The sequence below is a fragment of the Centrocercus urophasianus genome, unplaced genomic scaffold (assembly GCF_019232065.1).
Source record: "Centrocercus urophasianus isolate 14NV4802_14NV808 unplaced genomic scaffold, USGS_Curo_1.0 seq_12, whole genome shotgun sequence".
NCBI classification, from domain to species: Eukaryota; Metazoa; Chordata; class Aves; order Galliformes; family Phasianidae; genus Centrocercus; species Centrocercus urophasianus.
In genome coordinates, this window is record NW_024884364.1 from 15,367,630 (window position 1) to 15,391,096 (window position 23,467).

General features: G+C 38.6%; 1 protein-coding gene across 1 annotated transcript in view; it reads left to right on the forward strand.

The window, feature by feature from the left end:
- The window catches only part of CRYBG3 (crystallin beta-gamma domain containing 3), a 90,390-nt gene that overhangs the window by 12,854 nt on the left and 54,069 nt on the right, over positions 1-23,467 (forward strand). Inside the window, exons 2-3 of the mRNA XM_042809649.1 lie at positions 1,314-1,392; positions 11,855-12,291. Of these exons, the coding sequence (XP_042665583.1) occupies positions 1,314-1,392; positions 11,855-12,291 (516 nt within the window). The remainder of the gene's footprint in view (positions 1-1,313; positions 1,393-11,854; positions 12,292-23,467) is intronic.

A 23,467-nucleotide genomic window follows, 5' to 3' on the forward strand; every position in this document is an offset into this window, starting at 1 on the left:
TGAGCAGCTTGTAGGGAAACCATCGTGTTTTCAGACTTTATTTTCTATTTTGTGTGAATGTTCGTGTATGTTTAGCTGCAGTGCCTAATGCACGTTTGGAATAAAACCTTTCTTTTCGGAAGTCCTACTGTGTCATGCTTAAATGTGGCTTCATAGTCAGTGGTAACGGGGGTTCTAGTCTACATCCAAATCCTGACAGAATTCGATAAAATGCAAATAATGTGTTTTATTCTTTTATTTAAATAGTTTTCTGCTTATCTCTTCATACAAATAAAAACGTAACGGCTTGTCATTTATAAATAGCAAAGCTAAATTTCTAAAATTAACAAAGAAGGCTGTTTGAAGTGGTTATCGCTTCACTGTAAAACTGAATATTTCTCACATGCTATATTGATATGATAGGCAATGCAGGAAGTGATCTGTCATTAACATCCTTAAATGTTTTCCTTTATAAGGTTTCTGTAGTTGCATGTAGCTTAAAGGTTTTTATTAAAATGTTTGCTGCTGGACTGTACTTAAGGATGACTGTAAGAATTGGGGCAAAACAAATGTTCCCCTCGTTCCAGAGATGGGATTCTGAAGAATGTTTTGACCAAGGTAAACTGGCTATAAGGACATATGAGACTTTGGACTACTGACATTTATAATGGACAGTGAGTGTTGCCTTGGTAATTATAACACGCCTAATGTCACCTTTCTACAATTTCTTCTTAATTTGCTTGCAAACCCCATTAGGTATGTTCATTGTTCAGTAGAGTTTCGATAAATCTGATGGCTGTGATTTGTGATGATTCCATCTGCCCTGAGCACACTCCATTTGACTGCAATCCTTAGTGTAAGGACTGAAGTACTGTGAATGCCTTCTAGCTGCACGTTAGTTGTTGTTGTGCCAAGGAATGCTGCAGTGGGCAAGTCATCAACTATGCCATTATTTTCTTTTCCAGAAAAAAAGTAACACATATACACATAAAGTTGGGGTTTTTTTGGTGTGTTTTTGTTGTTGGTTTTTTTTTTCTTTTTTTTTTTTTTCTTTCAGTTGGAGGATAGCCTTAGGTACACTATCTGCCATTTCTGTATGCTTGAGTTATGAATATGTCAGTATGATGTGAAATAGGTACTTTGCTTTCATCTTAAGCTTTTTGGGGCATGGCTTTTTCAGTTGCAGCGTATGCAGAATATGGGCTATGTGTTGGAAAACATGTTTTTTGTCCTTTTAAGTCAATGCTCTCTTGTATTTAAATTGAATCTATTGGCTTTCGAGTACAATTGAATAATTCAAGTCCTCAGTGTTGCAAAATATCTTTGTTTTTCAGTTCTGAAAACAAAGGGAGCGAAGCCATAAATTTAAAGAGCAACCAAAAGGAAAATACAACTCTTCCTGCACTTTTGAAGGTATGATTTTTGTTTACTAATACTGAATTGAGCTAAGCCTGCCACATTTGCTTGTGGTTCTTTTCTGTGGTTTTAGGTTGGAGGTATTCATGCACTGTGAAGTACCACATAGTTGCCATATTCTGGGTTAGGATCCATTATGCTAGGGTGTGCATATGAAAAAAGAGATTGTCCATACTTCATGTTACTGAAACATAGTTCATGTACTTACTTACATGAAAGAAGTGGAAGTCTAGTGCCTATTCTGCATGCAGTCAGCCAGTTAAGGAGGAAGTTATCAAATGATGGTTTCAGGCCTTCCCCTAAAGTACTGTTTCTGTATAATTTATGAGTATCTAACCAGCAAGTGTTTTCTTGATGTTTCACTGGTTGCCAGCCAGAGAGTTCTAAGATCTTTCTGCTGAAATACTTGCACATTGCCTATTCTTCACTAGTGTTACCCATGTTAATCATGCTTGTCTTATCCTGTAAGCATTCTACTGCAAAAACAGACATGTTTCCATGTGATCAGAGTTTTCTCCTGTGAGTCATTTGACGCAAAGTGGTAGCTGCCCATGAAGTTGTGTTCAGATTTAGTAAAATATGATAAATAGTTACATAGGAGAATGGGGCCTGGTGATACAATCCTCTTCCAAATAGTTGCTGTAACATCATCCCCTGTGGAGTAGTTCTAGCAGTTCATTCACTCTAACCACTTCCTTTTGTTCTTGTTCCTAGTCTTAGTAGCAGTGTAATACAGATAACTTGTGACACTTTTCCTAAAAGGACCTTGACTAGTCCTCTAGACTCCTCTGTGGATAGAGTAGACTTCTTCACAGGTGAATCAGAGGTTTTCATCCTGTATTACCTTGACTAAGCACTAAAAGTATACGTGGAAGTGGTCTTCTTCCTGTGTGTCGTGCAGTCACTGGATAGTTTCTTCAGTATCTAGGGACTGTTTGGCTGAGTTTTGGCAAAGGGCAAGAGGCATTTTTTCTTTTTTGTCTCACCATTGAAACTTTTTATGTGCCAGGATGTTACTATCAATCGTCATTTGATCACTTTCTAAAAAATGTGATTGAAATGTGTTTACTACATTAGTTCATTGCCAGAATGTACACCACGGCCTGCTACTGTTTATTTACAGATTTTATTTGGCTTGATTTCCTTGAAATGGAGCTGTAAAAAGTGTAAAAGCTCCATTTGAATTATGTGATTGTTGAACATGCGGCTGCGTGGTTGTAAACAGGTCTTGTTTCATGTTGTCTTTCCTAATTATCTGCATTATGTAGTGTCCAGCATGTGTTAGTTTATCTTTAGCCTCGCTTTTAGCACTACAGGGACTTTGCTTTTGGAGGGAATATTGCAATTATGTTTCCTGTACAAGTCCATGAGTAGATCCTTGTTGTTTTTGGCAATATCCTTAAAACAGAGATTTACAAATAGAACATAGGTCTACTAATTGAACAAATGCAACAAGTGTAGTGAGCTGCATGCTGTTAAATGCCTACTTAGTATAGCTTTGAAGAAATCACACAGCACTTTTGCTGGTCGTGCTTGTGCCACAGGTCTGACCTGGACTTCTGTGGTATTACTATACTGTAGTTACAGCATCAGTGACTGGTGCTTGGGTTACTTCCATGGCAGTGAGTAATTTCAATTCCTGACTAGTCCTACATGGGTTTCTCAACCATCTGAGGCTTTGCTTTGGCAGTGTAGGCAGATGGACTTGCCTGACAGTCATCCCCAGACATCCTTCCTCTAACAGTGCCTGGAAGAAAAAGCATGTTGTCCAGTCATTGATCAGGAAAGAGTTCTTAAGCAACTCAGCATAAGAACTGTCCTGCGAGCTTTGCGAAGCAGTTGCGAAAGTTTGAGAAAGGATGTACAGATATGATCTACCAAATGTATAATTTAGGCTTCAGCATTTTGATAGCATTAAATATTTTATGATTTAGCCCAAAGGCTAAAGCCTGGATCATAATTGCCTCAACTGACTAGAAACAGGGATTCTCAGTCTTCATAGATAACAGAGGCAGAAAGTACACCTCTACCCCAAGGTGAGAGCACTTTATCTGCCATACCTGATGCAGGTTTGTCTAACTTGTTCTCAAAGACCTCCAGGGATGGAGATCCCTAAGATCTCTACAACTTTGTAATCAGACAACTGTTCCACTGATTTCTTAAAGCTTGTAATTAGGAAGTCTTTTCTTAGTGTCCAATCTAGAGCTTCCTTGCTACAAATTAAACCTTTTGCTAGTTGTCCTGTGATAAATACTCCCGCACACGGTGAACATTGAGAAGAGATTATTCAGAAACTCTGCGTTCTCGCATTGATTTTATTTCATGTTAGAGATGTCTGTATTTAAATGGTAGATAAACTATTTAAATTTTATGTTATGACTCCAGTTATGTGGGAAGATGAAGCCAGATTCTTTTTGGAGCTGCAATTAGCAAGAAAGAGGCAACACATGCAGCTTGGATCATGGGGAGTTCCATTTAGCTATGATGATATATTTATTTCTCCCTTTGCTATAAGAGTGGTCAAATATTGACAGAGGTAGTGCAAGAGCATTGTGGAATCTTTCTCAGTGTTTACAATTCATAACTCAGCAGTTCCTTGAACTTAGTGAATCCATGTAGCTGTTCTTACTGAATGTCCATAATTCTGACTTTGTCATTAGTTTTAAATTCTACATAAAGAGATCAAAACTAAGCCAAATGTCATAGTTGATCGCATACTTCCTTTAGCATCATTTTGTTTCATATTGTTTTTATTTCACATGTTATATTATGTAAGTAATGTCTGCATGCTTGCTGAATGCCCTCATTGTAGAACCAATAGAAATGAAAGAAATGATTCTTTGACTTTTGGGAGCCAAGGAAGCTGGAATATTACTGCCAACCATGAATTTTTAAAAAACTGAGCTACTTTTAAAAAATGTAGCTGTTGCTGTCCTCAGAAACAAATAAAAATCAAACCTTTTTCTTAGGAGCTTGTATGATCAGGATTTCTCCTATGGAATCCAACAGCAAATCTTTTGCACTTTGGTAAATGTTCAGACTTTCTTTGGGATTAAATGTTATAGAAGAGTGCATAGAACATTCTGTTTGCCCACGACACCTAGTTAAAGTAATGGTATTATCAGTTGTATGTGTTTGGGAAGACATTTCAAAATCATGCTATCTAGTGTCCTGGTAAGTTCTTTTGTCATACTGGAGATTTTTAGAAAAGATGAACCTGAAACATGCTTCCTTCTCTACTACTCAGTTCTTCGAAGATTGTGAGCAGCTTCATTTCAGGATGGATGAAAATACAATGGGCTTAAGCCTTGCTGAGTCTGATGCATAGAACCACTGAGGAGACAGATGGGGAAGAGAGTAATGCCAGAAGCTATAGCCTGCCATTAGAATTTAAGTGTGTGGGGAAATCACACTGTCTTACCCTGTTCCCAGTGTACTGCCTACTTGTAGGTGCTTTTTTTTTTTTTTCACACTGAAAAGGTGAATTTGATCTTTTTTTAATTTATTTTGGAATATCAGGAAATTATCAAGTGAAAGAGTAAAAATCATTTCATGATTGTAAAAGAATTTTAATTAAAAGGCAGTGAATGGAAGAGTAGTTCTGGGACGATGTAAGGAGAAGAAAAGAAAAAAACCATTTAAATCCATTCTTTGTGGCTTATACTAGACCTAATCATAATTAGGAGATGTGTCTATATTTATATATTGAGAAGTGAGTGCCAGTTCTTACTCTTTAATCAGAGCTTTAAAGTAATTTCAGGAAAAAATTCAGAGAGGAGAATTTTTGAAGTAAATTCAAATCGTATGAACAGAGTTTCTTAAATTATAACATACGTTTTCTCATTCTAGAGGCTTTTCCTGAGTTAGAATTCACCATGAAGGTGACCTAGCAGAAACTTTATTTAAAACTGATCCTCTTTTTTCTCTTTGTTTTTATTTGAAGCCTTTGTGCTTACTACCTTCCTTTTTGTTCACTCATTAGGAAAGGTGTGCGAATATGTCCTTAGATTTTATGTGAATGCCGAGTTTCAGAGCATCTTTGTTTCATTTTTACTTTCATCATCTGACAACTGAAATGTGTTAAGGTTCCCTCGGTGTTTGAAAAATTCAAATGAATAAACAAATTTTAGAAGTCCCAGTGCTGAACTTTTAACAAAGGCCATCACTCTTCCAAATGTTAAATTAAGTAGTCGTTGTTTAAGTAGATGTATTTTTAAAAAAATGCAAAACTTACACAGTTTAACTAAAAAGTCCCTCCTGTTGTTTAACTTTTACATCTAATTTTGCCATGATTTCATTAATTTTCTAATTACTCTTTTAGTGTTTACATGACTTGATTTTATTTTTCTTTTTTCATGTTAAAACAAGCAGAGAAAGGAGGATGTGGAAGAAGAACTTGACAGTATTAAAAAGTCAAAAGGTCCAGAGGCTCAAAGCATCAGTTATTTGTGGAAATACAGAACCCAGATTAAGTTGAAGCCCCAAAACTTCCAGGGCTGTCTTTGTTATTATTTTTTTTTTGTTTTTCCTCATTTATTTAGTTAGGACAAGCAGGTTTTTTTTTTTTACAATGGAGAGATCCCTTGCATCATGTCCAACTCCACTTTAATTACTGGTATAATGAAAACAAAAACAAACCCAATGCTTTGTGTCAGAGTGGTTTCTAAATCTGTTTTTCTCATGAACACTAGCAACAGAAGACTCTTAGGAGATCTGTTTATCATGTGTTTCACTGCCTAATAGTACCTTTTCCTGATATTTTTTTTTTCTTAATGCTGTGACAGTTTGTTCAAGTGAGTCTTGTTTTTAATCTCTCCCATTACATCCAGTCCTTTTTCATCGGGTTTGCAGTAGACAAAGTAGAGACAGTTGGCATGAATTGTGTCTGGAAATGAGGAGGCTCAGGGAATAACTTACCACTCTCTACAACTTAGGTTGTGGTGAATTGGAGTCAGTTTCTTTTCCCATGTAACTGGAGATAGGATGAGAAGAAATGGCCTCAAGTTGTGCCAGGGGACATTCAGGTTGGATATTAGGAAATGTTTCTTCCCAAGTAGAGCAATCAGGTACTGGAAGTGGTGGAGTCACCGTACCTGGAGTTGTTCTAGAAATATTTCGATGCCGTACTGAGGGATGCGGTTCATGGGGAGATATTGGTGGTAGGTGTATGGTTGGATTAAATGATCTTGGAAGGCTTTTCCAACCTTGGTGATTCTATGATTCCGTGTTGTTTGAGAGTGCCTAACATCTTTGCCTCATGCTAGTTGAAAATAACATGCACCTACATTATATATGGCTTAGTGTGTCCCACTCATTGCAAATCAAGTGGAAGATTACAGTAAAGATGCTACACCCACCTAAAGAAGGGAAATCTGCTGAAAAACATGTAGCAGAGAGTCCTCATGGGAATGTACTAATCTGTCAGTAACCTGGGCTATCTCCATGTGGATTTTGTTTAGTGTGCAAGATTTGTGTATGGTAGAGCTGTTGAGATCAAATGAAATGCTCAGAAATTGTGAAGTGTAATATGGCCATGTAGCTATGTTGAAAGGTCAAAGCTAGGCCCAGGATCATTGTTAATTTTCCAAAACAGCCAACATTTTAATCTGACACCACTACTTCTGTACACTACTGAAGAGAAATTCTGGAGTCGTGCTGCTACCACTTCTTGAATGAGTAAATTGTTGGGGTTAAATTACTGGATTAGGATGCTTGAATGTGAATCCTGATGACCGTCTGTCTTCTCTCACAACAGTGCTGTGATAAAATGAGGTGGTTAAAGTGTGGAGGTGCATCCCGTGGCCTGTGGGGTGTTCTCCATTGGCAGCTTCCCCCAAAGGAAGACAAACCACCTGTGAAAGGTCTCCAGGCAGTTGTCTTTTGCTGCTGCTTCATAATGAGTATTCGTTCAGTGAGTGAAACCCGAAATGTCTCACTGCTGTGGCTGGGAGCTAAGCCTTTGTTCATGGAGATCTGTGTTTTAATGCTGTTAATGTTTTCATTTCATTCACTTGTTAAAGCAATAAAAGAGATTGTATTCCTGGCAGACTGATACAAACCCTGCCAAATGAGAACCTCTGGCAATTTGAACTTCTGCCACTGAGCTGCCAAGAGGAGGGCAGCTACCAGGGCTGCTGGTTGCAGCATGAATTAGGGGCTGGGCAAGCTTGGCTGGCAGAGCAGCCCCTGTTCAGGTGCTGCTGGGTTCTGCTCACCAGGGGAGCTGCTCACCACAGTAGCAAGCCCCATGTTTGTATGTAATTCAGTTTTTGGGGTGTATCTCTGCCAGAAGTGGATTACAGCCTGGAAAACATACCTGTCTTCTGCTGAATAAATCAACTCAGATAGTAATCAGACTTGAGGCACGTACTGTGGGCTTTTATGTTAAGTCCAAGCTGACAGCACTCCTCAGCAGTGGTTGCTCAAACAAAGTGAGACTGCACCACCTGACTGCACAGTAAATACAGCTTTGATTATCACCACAGCCTCTTCAGTCACCTGTTTAAAGCTGCAGTCTTATTTCCTGCTCTGCCAAGTTTCCACTCCATGCCAACCCAACTGTGTGTGAGGTCACAGGACCATAAGGTAGTTCTGGTTAAAGGGACTCCAGGATGTCATCTGGTCCGGCCTGCTGCTGGTTGCCTCAGGGTGCCTAGTGAAAAGTTGGAGTCAGGAGCTGCTAAAGTGATAAAGACTCGTGAAAGTTTTATATAGCATGTCACAAGCAGGAGAGTTCATGGAGAATGGGAAAGGAAAGGCAAGGGGCAGATTGGTGGCAGTCAATGTATGAAGGATGTCTCCAGAAAGACAGTGCAATGATAGGAAAGCTTAAGTCTTTCCCTGCATCGCTAAGGATCTCGAAGGAGATCTGACAGGCAGGTTTCTACCCAAAAGCTGTTGTTAGCGTGGTACACCTAAGAAACTATTCAGGCTACTGTGGCACTGCAAGAGGATCTTATTCTTTTGACTAATGAAACAAAGTGTAAGTAGTATCAGGGTCAGTGGTGTCCTTCCACCATTAAATATCTGCTCAAGTTTAATTGCGACACAGATGCAGCTGTTCTGCTGAGATGAACTAAAGGCCTGGGCTGCTGAAAACTAGTGGGATGTACTGGGTAATAGTTGCTCTGTATATACCTGTATATATAGGCGAGCTCAGAGAATAACATTGGAGATAAAAAGTGAAAGTTATCATGGTGTTGCCTTCTGCGATTGCTGTCATACTGTTGTGTTGCTCAGGCGCTTGTGTCTGAAGCCTCCTGCTGTATTAATGACTTACTGGATTTACAGGTCATGCGCTTTAGACTCATTAATTTGAATATACCATTATCCTAAAATATATACTTCAAAATCTGAGACAGGAACAGGTTTTTTGTGTAACATCTTAAAGGCATTTCGACTTCAAATTGAAATTTTGTGTGCAAATGGTAGAACATCAATAGCTGATGCTCTCTTTTACAGCAAAGTGGAGTAGGGTAGAACATAAGGAGAATAAAATTGATTATATTGTAGAGAGGGAAGAAAGATTTGCATAGGTTCTATGTTGGGACTTAATATCCACAATATCATTAACTATGCATAGTGTAAATGTTCTCCAGGGCTTTATTATGTGAGATACTCCTCATGGTTAAAAAGGTATGGAAGGACCCTTTCATATTAAAACTTCCTGTTCTTTTGATTCAGCAGCAATTAAGCAAGGAAAGGAAGATTAAAGAGCAAGAAAGTCTAAATAAATTTCTGTTTCTGGAAACAGAGACTACAAAACAGCTTTTCATGCAGGATATAAATTATGCTTATACTTAAGAAGCAGTGTTTTGCAAGCATAATGTCTCAGAGCTGCTAGAGGAAGATTTCAATATGCAGAGATTTAGCCATGTTTGAAGTCTCAGTTCCTAGTAGAAAAAAAAACATTCCTGAATACAGATGTCTTAAGAATATAAATAAATAAATAAATTTAAATGGAGATAATACTAAATAGTTAACAAATTTTGAATTTAATATTTTCTCTTACAGTTAATACACGTAGCTGTTAATTTCATAGATACTGTAGTAATCATGACAAAAGCTTATAGTCTTTGACAGTTATATCTGCAGAGGAAATAATAAGGTTTGTATGCACTTCCTGTACTGAGATACTCTTCTAAACCTGCCAAATTTGTGTGAATCACATTAATCACAAAACAAGGGACAAATACCCACCCACACTTAAACGTAAATCAAAAGCAGGTATTGAACAATGCTGAGAAGTTGATTACAGTAAAACACTCAAAGTATCATCAAACTTTGGAAATTAAACTTCTTGTTTCTGTTTTATACTGCATTCTACAAAGCACTTAGTTACGATAAGATAAAGTTAATTACTCAGGAGATTAATCCCAGGTGTGCGTGTTAACTGGATAGTTTGTCTAGTACTAAAGATACCAGCCAGCACTATGGCACTCCTGTAAGCTGCTCTGTCTTCTATTTCATTTCCGGGCATGGGTCTGGATAGAGTTGACTTGTAAGATTCAGGGCTTTTTCACTTTACATGGATGACTTTATGTCTTAGTGATACATCTGCAGTTAATTTATGCAGTATGAGGGGAAGCAGGTAGGGTTTGTCATGGGGGGGGGGGGCAGAAAAATAGTCTAAAATTTAACTTAACTCGCTGTTGAAAGTGTAGTAGAAGTTTAATGTAGGTAAATGTCTTACCTGTATGAATAAAATACAGGTTGTATGGATTTCTCAAGGCACGTTAATGCCTTTTAATTTCTATCCTCACCTAAGAAATTCTATTTTCAGCACATAAATCTAGTCATTCAATATTAAGCAATTGCATCTTCTATCTGATTAAGAAGGTGACAAAATATTCCTTGAAGATTGAAAACCATTACCCCTTAGCAACACCAGTTTTAAAAAGCATGGATGAGGTGGTGTTCATTAAAACACTTTTTTCATCATTAGCATGATCCTAGATGCACTATCAACAAATAAGTCTACTTGCTAAGTTACTTGAAATACATATATTTTCAAGTTGAAATAAGATTAGTAAGCTAATGAAAATAGTAGCTTTCTGATTGGATTGGATTGGATTGGATGAGTAGGTGTTATCCAATTTGAAACAATTAGCCCTGTCCAGTGATATTACTGATGTAACTAAAACTTGCATAGGACTTTTTATTCATGTTTTCCTTTCCCTGTCCTGCTGAGCAGGATAGAGTTCATCTAAGAAAACCTTATTCTGTTTTAAGAAACTGGCTTGAAATTACAAGAATAGTATTGTAAAGGTGAAATAGGCAGCAATGGCATATAGTACTCTCTGTGAAGGCAGAGAATGGAAAAGATTGGAGGGGAGGTTCCCAGCAGCTCTTCCAGGAGAAAAAATGAATGGTGGTGTCAACCTGTGTTAGTGATAATTATTTTCACTAGGCTGTAAACAGCTCTGGTGGACTGGATGCAGAGAAGCAGTGACATGTAGGACTTTGGCTGTGTACAAAAGTGCGGCTTGAGGTTGGCAAACTATGGAGCTGTGTTGAGAGCACAAATAGATTTGGAAACGCAGTTGTGTGATTACCTGTGGAGTTAAAAGGAAGATTGCCAGAGAGTGTGCCGTGGGGGTCACTAAGGATAACAGATGGGATTAAGTTTTGGCACAAGTCGAATTTTGTATCTAAATTCTGTTCATAATTCTTATTTTGCTTTTAAAAGAATAGGTTACTAAACACTTATGACCATGTTATGTTTGTGTTTTGCTATTGTGTGCATGTGTAAACTGAATAAAGGCACAAAGCTTTTTCCATGGGTCTGCGCTTTTTCAGTCTGCTTGTTAAGTATTTAATGGTACACCTGAGTTGGAGTATAACCTGAAGGAAGGAGAGTGAGGCTGCTTGTTAGTTGCGGTCCTCCTAGGTCCAGAGCATGTTGAGGCTGCAGGTGGGTAGCACCTGACTCGAAGCACTCAGAAGAATTGAAAATTTCAGGAACAGTAAGAAAATGAGCAGTCTGTCTGCTAGTACAGCAATGTATCATTTACCTTATATGATCTGTTAAGAAAGAGCTGCTGAAAACAACTTACTTTTTTTTTCATTTTAACTTTTTTTTTTTTAAGGTCTAATCTGGTCCTTCCCTTGTGGCAAAACATATTTGTCAGTAAATATACACTCCAGTATTAACTAAGAAATTAACTAAGTAACTCTCCTGTTCACTTGTAATATAGGGGCATGAAAGCTCATTCTTTACTTTTTCCTTCTTTGTTTTTTTTCTGTTGAAGTAATGATAGTACTCCATCTTTCCTCCTGTGTTCTACTTCCACAGCAGCTGCCTTGTGGTTCTTCTAGCCTACGTAGCCTTCTTGAAGATGGGCACAGGGTTTTGTTTTTAAAACAGATTTGCTTAGAAACGAGTAAAAAATGAGAAATTTGGCAATGCAGGGAAATGACAAGAAATGTTGCCTTTATCTATCTCTTGATTTTATTTTAGGTGTATCCAAATGAAGAGAAGAACCATTCCACAGAAGAACTTAGCAAATCTGATATCCAAGAGGAGCTGAAAAAGGCTAATAGCCTTCCTAGTTTGACTCCTGGAAACAAAGCAGCAGATAAAGACAAGCAACCCCGAGAAGGTTTTTTCCAGTTTCTTGGAAGCTTATTTAATCTTGCAACAAAATCTTCTTTGGTAGACTCTAAACCATCCGCCTGCCAAGATGAACCCAACAGATGTGAAAAGGATTTACAGAACACAAATACCCTTACAGAGGGCACGCAACCACAGCATCCAAAAACTGAAGAGCCTGTCTGTTCTACGGCTAGAATAAAAGAGGACTCAGTAGATAAAGATGACATGATCTTAAATAACATTGGGAAAGGCAGTTCACAGGATCAGCAAGGAGGCCGGAAACGATCTGCTGATGCGAAAAAGTAAGTTTTATATTTTAATACTAAATTACAGAAAAGCATATATGCGCAGAGAACTATGGTGACTAAGTTCTGTTGAGTGGAGGGCGGATGACTGATGTTCCCAAGGATGTTGGAGTGTCCCTGACTCTACTTTGTGGTAGCCTCCGTAGTAAATACCATAAATAAATGGGGAGAAGTCAACTTCTACAAAATGCAACTTTAAAAATGTGTTTCTATATGTATAGAAGTTTTTTTGACCATGGGTGATAGATTCATTGTAGATTATTCTAGATATGAGGAGAGAAAAGACGTGGCATTTAGAAATGCATTAAGAACTGGAGACTTATTTAAAAGAAGAAAAAAAAAATACAGAACTTATTTTATGTCTGTACTATGGGCTAATTAAAGTTAAAATTCTTGTCATTTTTGTATTTTGTTACTTCAGTGCTTTTACTTCTGCAAGTAAGGTTTCCACATCTTTAAGTTATCTTTCCTGGTTTATTTAACTTGGCATTTTTGCTTATTTATGTTATTTCCCTTTGTTCTTAGCATTTTTTTCTTTAATTAAAAGGTTATATAAAGTACTCAATTAGCATAAGTATAGAACATCCTCAACAGTCCTGTAATATTTCCAAAAAAATATTTCCAAAAAATTGATGCCAAGGGTACCGATGCATATCCGGGAGTAGAAAAGCTAAAATATTGCCTATGCTTCACCATGTAATTACAAGATATTCTGTCTCTGGTATAAACATACGTAGTATTCCAAAAGTATTTGTAGCTGTTATGTTGAATATTTGACTGTATGTGGTCCAGTTTCTGCTTGGTATTCAGAAGGTGAACTTGCCCACCTGTGATTGGTTTTCACTACCAGGATGTGTATTTCAAATTTTAAGCCAAAAGTAGTGACTTGTATTCAGTGATTCTATACAAGTACTCCTGTGGTTAGTGAAAGGAAAGTAACTCTGAGATTTCACAATTGGTAGATTCACTGAACATGAACACTTCCTTTTTTCTTTTTAACTGTTGGTTTTTTTTGTTGTTTTTTAAAGTTAATTTGAATCGCATTCAATCTATTTATCTATGTCATGTGAAGCATTTTATCTCCAGACAGAAGATCAGAGGTTCGCGAAGTATCTGCAAAACAAATTTTGCTTTCACATTGGGAATGCCTATATCTTTCCCTGTTATTCAGTTTGGCTGATGATTTTGAGCATCTGTAATTCACCTTTATATTATAAACGCAGTGGCGATCTGGATATAATCAGGGGACATCACCTCTTCAGGTGAACCTTAGGCTGTGTTTCCACCACCAAAATACCATACTGTTTGTAATAGTAATGACTGTGTTTTCTTTGGTTTGGTCTGATTTTTACAGTCAGCCAGTTTTTATGATGGATTCTTAATGTACTAGTACTTCTGACACTCCTTCCAAAATGTAAATTGCAGCCCATGACCACTTCACTGGTCTATCCCTGTAGTTGTTATCTTGAGAGGCCTCAATGCGTAATGTTATTCAGTCTAGTTTCTGAACAGTTTTTTCTTACAAGATGTTGAACAGACTGGCATGCTTCAGGAGCCTTTCACTGCTGTTTGCTGTTTTGGTAGTGTGCTCTGGAAGCTAAAGATGAAGTTGTGTGTCATAATGCCAGGAGCTGTGCAGATGCATGTCAGTCCTTCCCTCGAAGAGACCATAGTAAAAAAATGCGATAGGTATCAGTAGATCTTTCTCATTTTTTTCTTCAATTCATGTCGTTTCTTCCATCTTTTATATCAGTGTACTTTCTGTTGTGTTTTCTTCAGTGTTCTCTCTTTCTCACTTTCTTCGTATGTAGCTGTTGATCATATTCTTCAGTTTATGGTGGTGGCAATTTGTTCTTTATGCAGTTTTTTCTTCACCCTCAAAAGGGTTTCTAGTACAGGCAAATTAAAAAAGGGAGCTGACACTTGTTGAGAACACCACACCACAGCTCAGGAGAGCAAGAATTTATCTTTTCACCAGCACCAGTAATATTGCAAGCAATAGTGAAGCAGATATCTGCGTCTGGTGGTTACAGTGAATACCATGGGAATTTCCAAATGGCATAACCAGGAGGAAAGGCTTTCCAAGGCCACCTCTTGCAGAAATCTGCTGCTCTAGCCATTCAGCCCTGTAATGCAGGTCCTCGTCAGTAACCCCAACCCATCTTTTTGATGACAGAGTTAATCAGTTCATATGCTGTACTTCTGTCATTTATCTTCAGTACTCCTATCTAATCAGATGACTATGTAGTGGAGTTTTAGCTAAAGGCCCAGAATATGAGGGAACTAAACACGGCGATTGCGGCTTGCAAAGGAAGAGTAGATGAGAGGCAACCATGTGCACCTCTGAAGAATTCAGTCTTTTTTTTTTTTCTCCGTGCCCTGGATGATGATCTAAGAGAATGGTGCTCATTTCTCCTTCCAGATGGAAAACTCTGGCTTCTGCTGACTTCTCAATGTACGAAGCAGCTTTGTTTGACTTTCCAGTTTTATGGATGCTTACAGGTCTGTGACTAGGATTAATGAGAGGGACAGTTGTGTTGAGGGTTTTTATTTTTTTTTGCTGTTCTATTTGTTTTACACCAGTGCACTTGAGTAGATGCTGGGATGAGATGCCGTGCTGTCTAAATGCATAGTTGAGAAGGTTGGGCAGTCTCAGTGTTGAGAGCAATGCAGATTTGTACATAAGGCATTAATGAATGCTTACACAGTTCAGAGGATTTGAGTAATAGCTCATTGAAGTGACCTCTTTGTTTTGTGCAGGTATTTTTTGTGTTACATAGGTTTTATTGAAATCAGTTAAAGTTGACATTTTCAATTGACCATATTTTAGTATGGGCTGTATTGTGAGATAACCTGTGCAAATCAGTGTAGATTTTTATCTTTGTGGTTTACTTGTCTTATAATCAAGCAAGAATAAAAACATCTGTTACAGGTTTGAAAGTTAGAGTGAGCTGGTCTATGTAGGAAATATTTTTTTTTTCCCAGAAATTTCTAAATGCAACTGTTGCAATATTGGACAAACATTAAAACACGTTTTCCTTTTAAAATTGTTCTCAAAAGTACAGCTTACATTCTGCCCTTTTTGGCTCAGCACACTGAAAAGTTGGGCAATCTCTGTGCAACTTCTGTGTATGTTTTTCTCTGCCTGACTACACAGTGTGAACTATGTTTTGAAGCAATTACTGAAGAGAAATTGAAACAATAGTGTGGAAGCAGAGGTTTGTATTGGTCACCATTTTAAACATTTGAATTAAGAATGCCTATTTTTTTATGATATCGAGATGATTATGTCAGTTTTATTCTCTTTTAGTTTATTATAACTTAAAGGATGTAGAACAGGTGGTTTTTTTCTTTCTTCAGTGCTAACTTCTTTGCTAAATATTATCTAGCTGTTTTTAATTTAGCATAGTTAAATTGTAAAAAACACTCTTGATTGATGGCAGATGGCCTGATAGTTTTGTAGGATGTACTACAAACTAGCTAGCTGTGAGTGCTAAAAACATGAACAGTGATGGGCAAAAAGATGTAGCAGAAAGGAACAGGACGGTCTGTAGGTATCATGAAGGAAAATGGTGATGTGAATGTGGTTGTCTGCTAATATCTTGAGGTTTGGGTCCTAAAAGACCAATGAAACACATTAGTGATCCATACGTATTCAAAGGCACTGCTGATTCCATTTATTGCTAGTTTTTTTTGCATAGTTTTTAACATTTATTTCAGAGAAGAGTTGAAATGTAGGGCTTTACAAATATTTAAGGTGACTGCAAAGATGTTTTATTAATCTTGTAACTGTTTTCTTTGTCATGAGGAACATTTTAAATGAACTTGTTAATTCTAAACTACTGTTAAATATTAAATTAGAGGTTGTTATCTGTGGTTAGGGGGAGGCTGCAGTGATAAGTAAGAGAGGAACAGTTGTTAGGTTGCATAATCTCCATGAGAGTTATTTTGTGTGGTGTTTTTTCAATAAAAAAAGAACAAAGAAACTTTCAGAAATTAATAACTGTCAGGTAGTCTCAGAGCATGCAAGACTGAGACCCAGACAACCTGATTAACCTCATATCCTCAAAGCAATGTTTTGCAAAATACAAGGAAATGAGACTGCTCTGACTTTGTAGACTGAGGTTACTTCTGCCCTCAGTGGGAGGCCTGGCTTTTAGTAGAGACTCAAATTTCCAGGCCTTGAGCCAAGGAGAATGGAATTTGTGAGCTCAGTCTGTGGAGTGTGTGTTTGCAAGGGACAAAACACGTAGGCCACATTATTTCTCCATCATCCTCGCTGGCTGACAGGCTCAGTGGTAATTGTACCTTAAGGGCTTCTGGTCCTTTATCCAGATGTTGGCAGGTGGTGAAGAAGCAGCATAGAGGACAAAACCATGATAAACTGTACAAAGTCTCTAGGCAATAATTACTGTAGACAGTAATGTAATAATTGTGATACTGAAGATGAATGATGAGAGTTGAGTTGGCTAGGTCTCCAGCTACTGCATCCATTAGTTTTCCAGTTGTCTGGGATGGCTGATTATTTCACAGAATCTAAGAATTGTAGGGGTTGGGAGGGATCTCTGGAGATCATCTAGTCCAACCTCCTGCTAAAGCAGTTACCTATAATAAGTCACACAGGAGAGCATCCAGGTGGATCTTGAGTATCTTCAGAGGAGATTCCATAATCTCTCTGGACAGCTTGCTGCACTGTTCCATCACTCTAACAGTGAAGAAGTTCTTATTATCTTCTTCATTATCAAACTTTCATGTTACAGTTTCTTCCCATTGCCTCTTGTTCTACTGATGCTTACCCTCAAAGAGTCTGCCTTCATCGACTTGACTCCTGCAATTTAGATGTTTATGAACAGTGATAAGATCCCCTTCAGTTGTCTTTTCTCCACACTGAGGAGTTCCAGATCTCTCAGCCTTTCCTCATACGGGAGATGCTCCAAGCCTTAATCATCTTTGCCACCCTCCACTGTACTCTCTCAGGGAGATCACTGTTGTTTTTTTTTTTAACTGAGTAGTCCAGAACTGGATGCAGTTCTCCAGATGTGGCCTCCTCAGCAGAGAGTAGAGAGGGAAGACCACCTCCCTCAAGAGTGTGCTGCCCACACTCTTTTTATTGTACCCCAGAATGCCATTGGTTTTCTTAGCCATATGGGCACACAGCTGGCTCATGGCCAACCTGTTGTCCACCAGGACACTCAGGTCCTTCTCTGCAGAGCTCCTCTCCAGCAGGTCAGGCCATAACCTCTACTGATGCATGTGATTATTCCTATCCAGATATAGAAGTCTACACTTGCTTGTTCCCCTCTGCCCAGCTCTCCAGCCTCTCCAGGTCTTGCTGAATGGCATCACAGCCTTTTGGTGTGTCAGCCACTCCTCCCAGCTTTGTATCATTAGCAAACTTGCTGAGGGTGCATTCTGCCCCTTCATCCAGGTTACTGATGAAGGTGTTGAACAAAACCAGACCCAGCACCAATCTCTGGGGTAACACCGCTAGTTAACAGGCCTCCATCCAGGCTTGCGCCACTGATACAACCCTCTGAGCTCTGCCAGTCAGCCAGCTCCTTGCTATTGAGTACTGATGCAAACAACTGGGCTTGCTCTCTTCTGTAAAAAAAGTTGATGATGAAGGGGTGTTGTTGGTAAAATACAGTCATAAAATAACATTTGTTTAGCTGTAAGTGGGAAGTAAGACAATGTATTGACTGCTACATGTAGAAAAATCTTAATAGTCCTCAGTAGGTGAGTACGAAGTATAAAAGTGTAAAGTTTGTATTTAGTTTTAGGCTCTACAGTGCTTTCTAATGAAGTTAAAAAACAACCTTTAATTGATGAAATAATACTTAAAAGTAAAACCAATGAAACAGTGGGAATGCACTTTCACTTAGTTTCTCACCACTGAAAGTCTCTCTATGAGAGAGATCAAAGTTTCATAATGTAAGCAACGAACACAAAACATGATTTATTCCACTATATTTCTTGCCTTTAACTAGGAAGAAGCAGATTGTCTTCAGAATTGAAGCTGTTTCCCTAAGACTCCTGAAAATGGCCTTCTTACATTACATACCTACCAGATTCTTAGGAATGCTGCCATGGTAATCGGCAGTACACCTTACAGGAAACTGAGAGCATAACTCAAATGATTCCCTTTTTTTTTTTCCCATGGGGGAAAAAAAAGAAAGAGACTGAGTGATGACTCAGATCTTTTCTGTTGACTGCTTGCCATTTGCTTATCTTCTCATACAATTTTTTAAAATTTTTTGTAACATCCAATAACAGTAAGTGGATGTTATTTACAGTGAAATGCTTAACTGTATTACTTGTGAAATTGCATGGCTTGTTTTGGAGTTCAGCAAGAAGCTTTATTGCATTGCTGAACATGATTGATGAGATGAAAATCAAAGCTGTTGAAAACTCTAAATGTTTCTGTTGTAAAATCCTGACCACTAGTTAAGATTGTAATACTCGAATTTAACAGAGTATTTAGGATGCTAACTTCTCTCTTCTGTTGTGATCCTTGTGGAGATGGAAGTAAGTACTTTCCACCCACAACTGCAAGGATTTCCTAACAGTGAGTAGAAGATGAGGGGGTGATTTCAAAAGCAGTGCTCAGAACAATTTGCTTTTACACTTTGCACCCTACCAAGAACCAAGTTCTTGTAATAGTTTAGCTGTAGTATTGCAAGGTATTTCATCCAGAAGGAGAGGTAGTCTGGAGAAGTGAGAAGTTTGAAACCAAGTGTAGATCTTTTAGGTTATACATTGTTGAATTTTGTGAGAGTTTTTTTTTTTTATATATATATTTAAAGTCTAGAAAAACAGCTGCTTGCTCATTAATTGCATAGTATTTCCCATTTTAATACTGTTAAAAAGGCTGTCCTTTTATTTTGCTCTGCTAGAAAAGCAGATTGTAAAATCCTTTAGATAAATCTGGTTCACATGTCTCTTTCAGAGCTTTTCATTCACCGTTGTGTTACTGGTCAGAAGCAGTCTTGTGATTCAGAAACACAGGCATCAATTTGTCTGATTGATTGTGGTTTCGGTTCATTGAGCAAGTAGCAGCATTCATCTTTCTTCATAGTTGTCTTTGGTGCGGTCAGGAGTAAATCAATGGATTACAAGCAATGATCTCACCAGGTAATTCCTGAGGAATAACATAGAAGTGGGGAAGCTACTGTGGCATTTGCTGAAATCGAATCCATCTTGTGATCAGAGCCATGTCCTCTTCCTCTGTAACTGTCTACCCAATACTTGTTTTAAATACAGGACCTAAATGTATTAAAACATAAGTGTGTGCACAGCGTAACAGTGTCTGTTGGTTTTGAAAGCATTTGTTGGGTGACTGCTGCAAAAGGAAGAAAAAAACTGCCATGGTAATTATTTGTATTAGAATATACCTACATGGTACATACATCTACATACCTACATAGCTCTGAGGTACCCAAGATTCAAATTTCAATGAGACCTAAAGTCTCTGTGGCTGAACACACAGCTTGTGACGATAAGGACTGTGGTGAGGTTCAGCAGCCTGTGGGTTAGTGGCAGTACTCTGCTGCTGGAGAAATTCAGGCCCAGGTCTGCCTGCTGGGGGTGAATACCTGCCCTAAGCTGGGACGTGCGCCAAAGGAAAGGTGGCTGCTGGCACTGAAACAGAGATCTGTGCCTTTCTGAGGGATGAAAGCTTCACGGTGCTAAGAGTAATTTATAACAGGTGCATGGTGCAAAATTCAACTGATTTAATTAAGTTGAAAAATAAATTGTAATGTTATTTACTTCTTTTCTCAGAATCACAGAGTCACAGAATGGCCTGGGTTGGAAGGGACCTCAAGGATTGTGAATCTCCAACCCCCCTCCCTCATGCAGGGCCACCAACCTCCCCACGTAATACTAGACCAGGCTGCCCAGGGCCCCATCCAATCTGGCCTTGAATATCTCCAGGGACGGGGCATCCACAACGTCTCTGAGCAGCCTGTTCCAGTACCTCACCACTCTCCCTGTAAAGAATTTCCCCCTGACATCCAAAGAATTTTTCCATTCTTTCTTTTTAAAAACAAAAACTGAGTTATTCAACTGTGGAACATGTTATACAATTAATAGTGACTGTTTCTTAGAAATTTTAAAGTACTGTTTTCAATTTCAGATGTTCTTTGTACCTGCAGTGGAATTGTCCAGGCTTCCTGGGTATTCATTTCTCAATAAGAACTTTTCCTTCACATCTTCCTTTTCACGGTTGTTGGGGTGATAAGTAGCATCAGAAGAACATTATTTCTGGGTTACTTCTTTAAGTAGGCAGGTGGACTGTGAGAACATAAAATCCCCTTTGGTGGCCTTTTCAAGAGCGAGCCCAGAACTTCCCTTATATTTAAAGGCAGTTTTTTAGATCATCTGCTGTTATAACATCTACCTGTCTCATGTTAGCATCAGTGTACGTGAAAGGAAAGAACAGTCTCTTTGTGTCGAGCATCTGCAGTCAAACTCCTGTTTCCATAACACATCTGAAGCAGCACACTTGCTTAAGAAGAGGCTAGGAGGACTGACTTTCTTCAACATTAAGACAGGGAGCCTGAGGGGGCATCTTATTGCTGTGCTCAGCTGTTTTCTAGGAAGCCTTGGAGGAGATGGAGGCAAACCTATCTCAGAGATGCACACCAATGGAAGGAAAAGTAACAGGAATTTGGGATATTCTGATACTGGGAAGTGTGTTTTCAAAGTGAGGGAGATAACATGCCTGGGTGTATGTGCCCAGGATTCCTATCCCAATGACATCCTCAGGCACACCTCACCCTGATCTTATTGCTCAGAATGGGCATGGAATTAGATCACTTCCCATGGTACTTCCTAGCCTCTCTCGCACTTCCGTGCCCGAAGACTTCCTCATCCCAGCATCCTGCTCCTCAGAAAAAGCAGATCTTGAGCACCTGAATATCTGAATTCCTGGCATGGGGAGGCAAGGGATTGCTGGCTAAGCTACATGAGGCATGCTAGGTGTGAAGTTGGCACACAGATGTGTACTTGTGCATACTTCACCCAGCTAAGGGGCAGAAAGGTCTGCTGCTGTGAGGTACTGGGGAAAGAGAGCAGTGATCCCAGACTCTTCACGCTGATCTTGGTTTTGCAGCTGCTGATATTGGGTAAGCCTTGATCTGTCCTTTCTATCTTCAGGCTGCAGAATATAGTTACTTTCCCAGATGTGGAAGATAATCAAGATACAGTACCATGAAAAAATAGGGAAAGAGAAAACATTCCTTCCAAGGTCACAGAGACAGCATTTGTTTTTACTAAGATTGTCTTTGACTCTTAATTGTCCTTATGGAACATTAGCTGTGAAATTTCCTGCAAAATCAACTGTGTGCAGATGACTTTGTTTAAATCAAACATTTGACCTTTTGGAATATACAAATGTGAAGTCTCAGGACACTGGGTATTTTAAACTTAAGATTTAAATCATGAAGCTATAGCCTCCAGTTAAAAAATAATGTTCATTGATCTAACTTGTATATGGCAAATTTTCAGTTAGTTCTCAGTGACTTTTTTTTTCAGTAAGGCATTTATTTTTTCCATTTCTGAAGGTCTGACATGACTGTAGAAACCAGCTAGTTGAATAGTTTGGAGTCAACAGAAGGTTTTTCAGAGCGCCTTTGAGATAATTGTTTCCAGACAGAAGACCTTAACGAAATTTTTAAAAAGTTGCCAGTTTAAGTAAGCAGTAAAAAAAAAAAAAAAAAAAAACCTAAGTGGAAAAAATTAAAATAAACAATGGCATAATTATTTTACAATTAGGGAGGAGTAGATGGGAACCACAGGAGGCATACTGATGTAGAGCAGTGGTTTTCAGCCTATAGCCAGAAGACCTTTCTGGTGTGGGAGCTACTTTTGAGGTGGTCTGTGAAAGGACATTAGGAAAAACACATCCGTTTAAGCCTTGAAAAGGTAGGAGACAGCTGGACTGGAGGGGACGTATCTGGAAGAGTGAGGCATGGAGGGGGAAAAAAAGGCTGTTGCATGTCTTGGGAGAGAGCCAAGAGTATGTGCTGCAGAAACAGGCCACCCAGCAGTACACTTGCACTTGAACACTCCTGGTCTGCTTGAGCTGAGCTGGTCATTGGGCTTAGTTGTGCATGGGTTTTCTAGCACAGATGCCACAAAGCGCAAACGAATCTGTGCTGCCTGGGGATTTGAGGTGCTGTATCCATGTAGAGCTATATCATACTGCATGATCTCCCTGGTGCTTTTTGAAAATAATCTGAGCGTACCTGCTTTCTGTTGTGTTATATGTATGAATATGTGAGGTCACCAACTTGATGACGTACACTTAAGGAAAAAAAAAATAGTGGAAAAATGTAGTCTTAATGGATGCACTGAGATGAGGCATTCAGGGTAATCAGATTCCTCCTGCTTCCAGGCTTTAAAGATAACAAGCTTGTTTTATAACTAATGCTGCTTCTGGAGGAAGTTACACAAACTGTCTATCATACGAGATGTGTCAGAAGATGTACCCCTCCCTTTCTTGAGTTAGCCCCCTTTGAACTTTTTGTTTCTCTTCCAGAATAGAAATATCTCTACGAGCACCTATTTTTGACAAATTTAACGTAACTCATGTTGACACGTTCTCTTGTTGCTGTCAAACAGTCTTTTGCGAAATAGGCATTATAGGGAACTGAATAGCTTTCTATACAGAAGAAAAAGAAGGAATCTCCCAGCATTTGAAATGTGTGACAGAATTACACATTAGGTTCTCTGTGTAATCAGGCTTTCATCTGTTATCCTCATATGAATTTGAAAAAAAGATTGCAAAGAGTTTTTAAGGTGAGTTCTGAACTGGCGTACTCTCCTGACAATCAGAAATGAATTGTTACTTTAAATGTCTGTGAAACAAGTCTCTAGTGACATTTTTAAAAGATTTTGCATGACAGAGCCTGCTTCTTAATGTGTTTCATAAGACTTAAAGCAAGATTTAGAGTAAGCCATCTGAGTTGCAACTACCACAGGGGAGCATGGGTTTTCATTTTTTAAATGCCTTGTTGCATGGGAACAGTTGGATTGCAAACACTTCTACTTGCTCTAAAAATGAACGTGGTAGGAATAAAAGGTCCATTGACAAAATTGTTACAGTACACTGACAATCAAATCCTTGATCAAAGGTCAGAGATCCCAAAGTTGCCAAGAGGTTAGTTCCTGT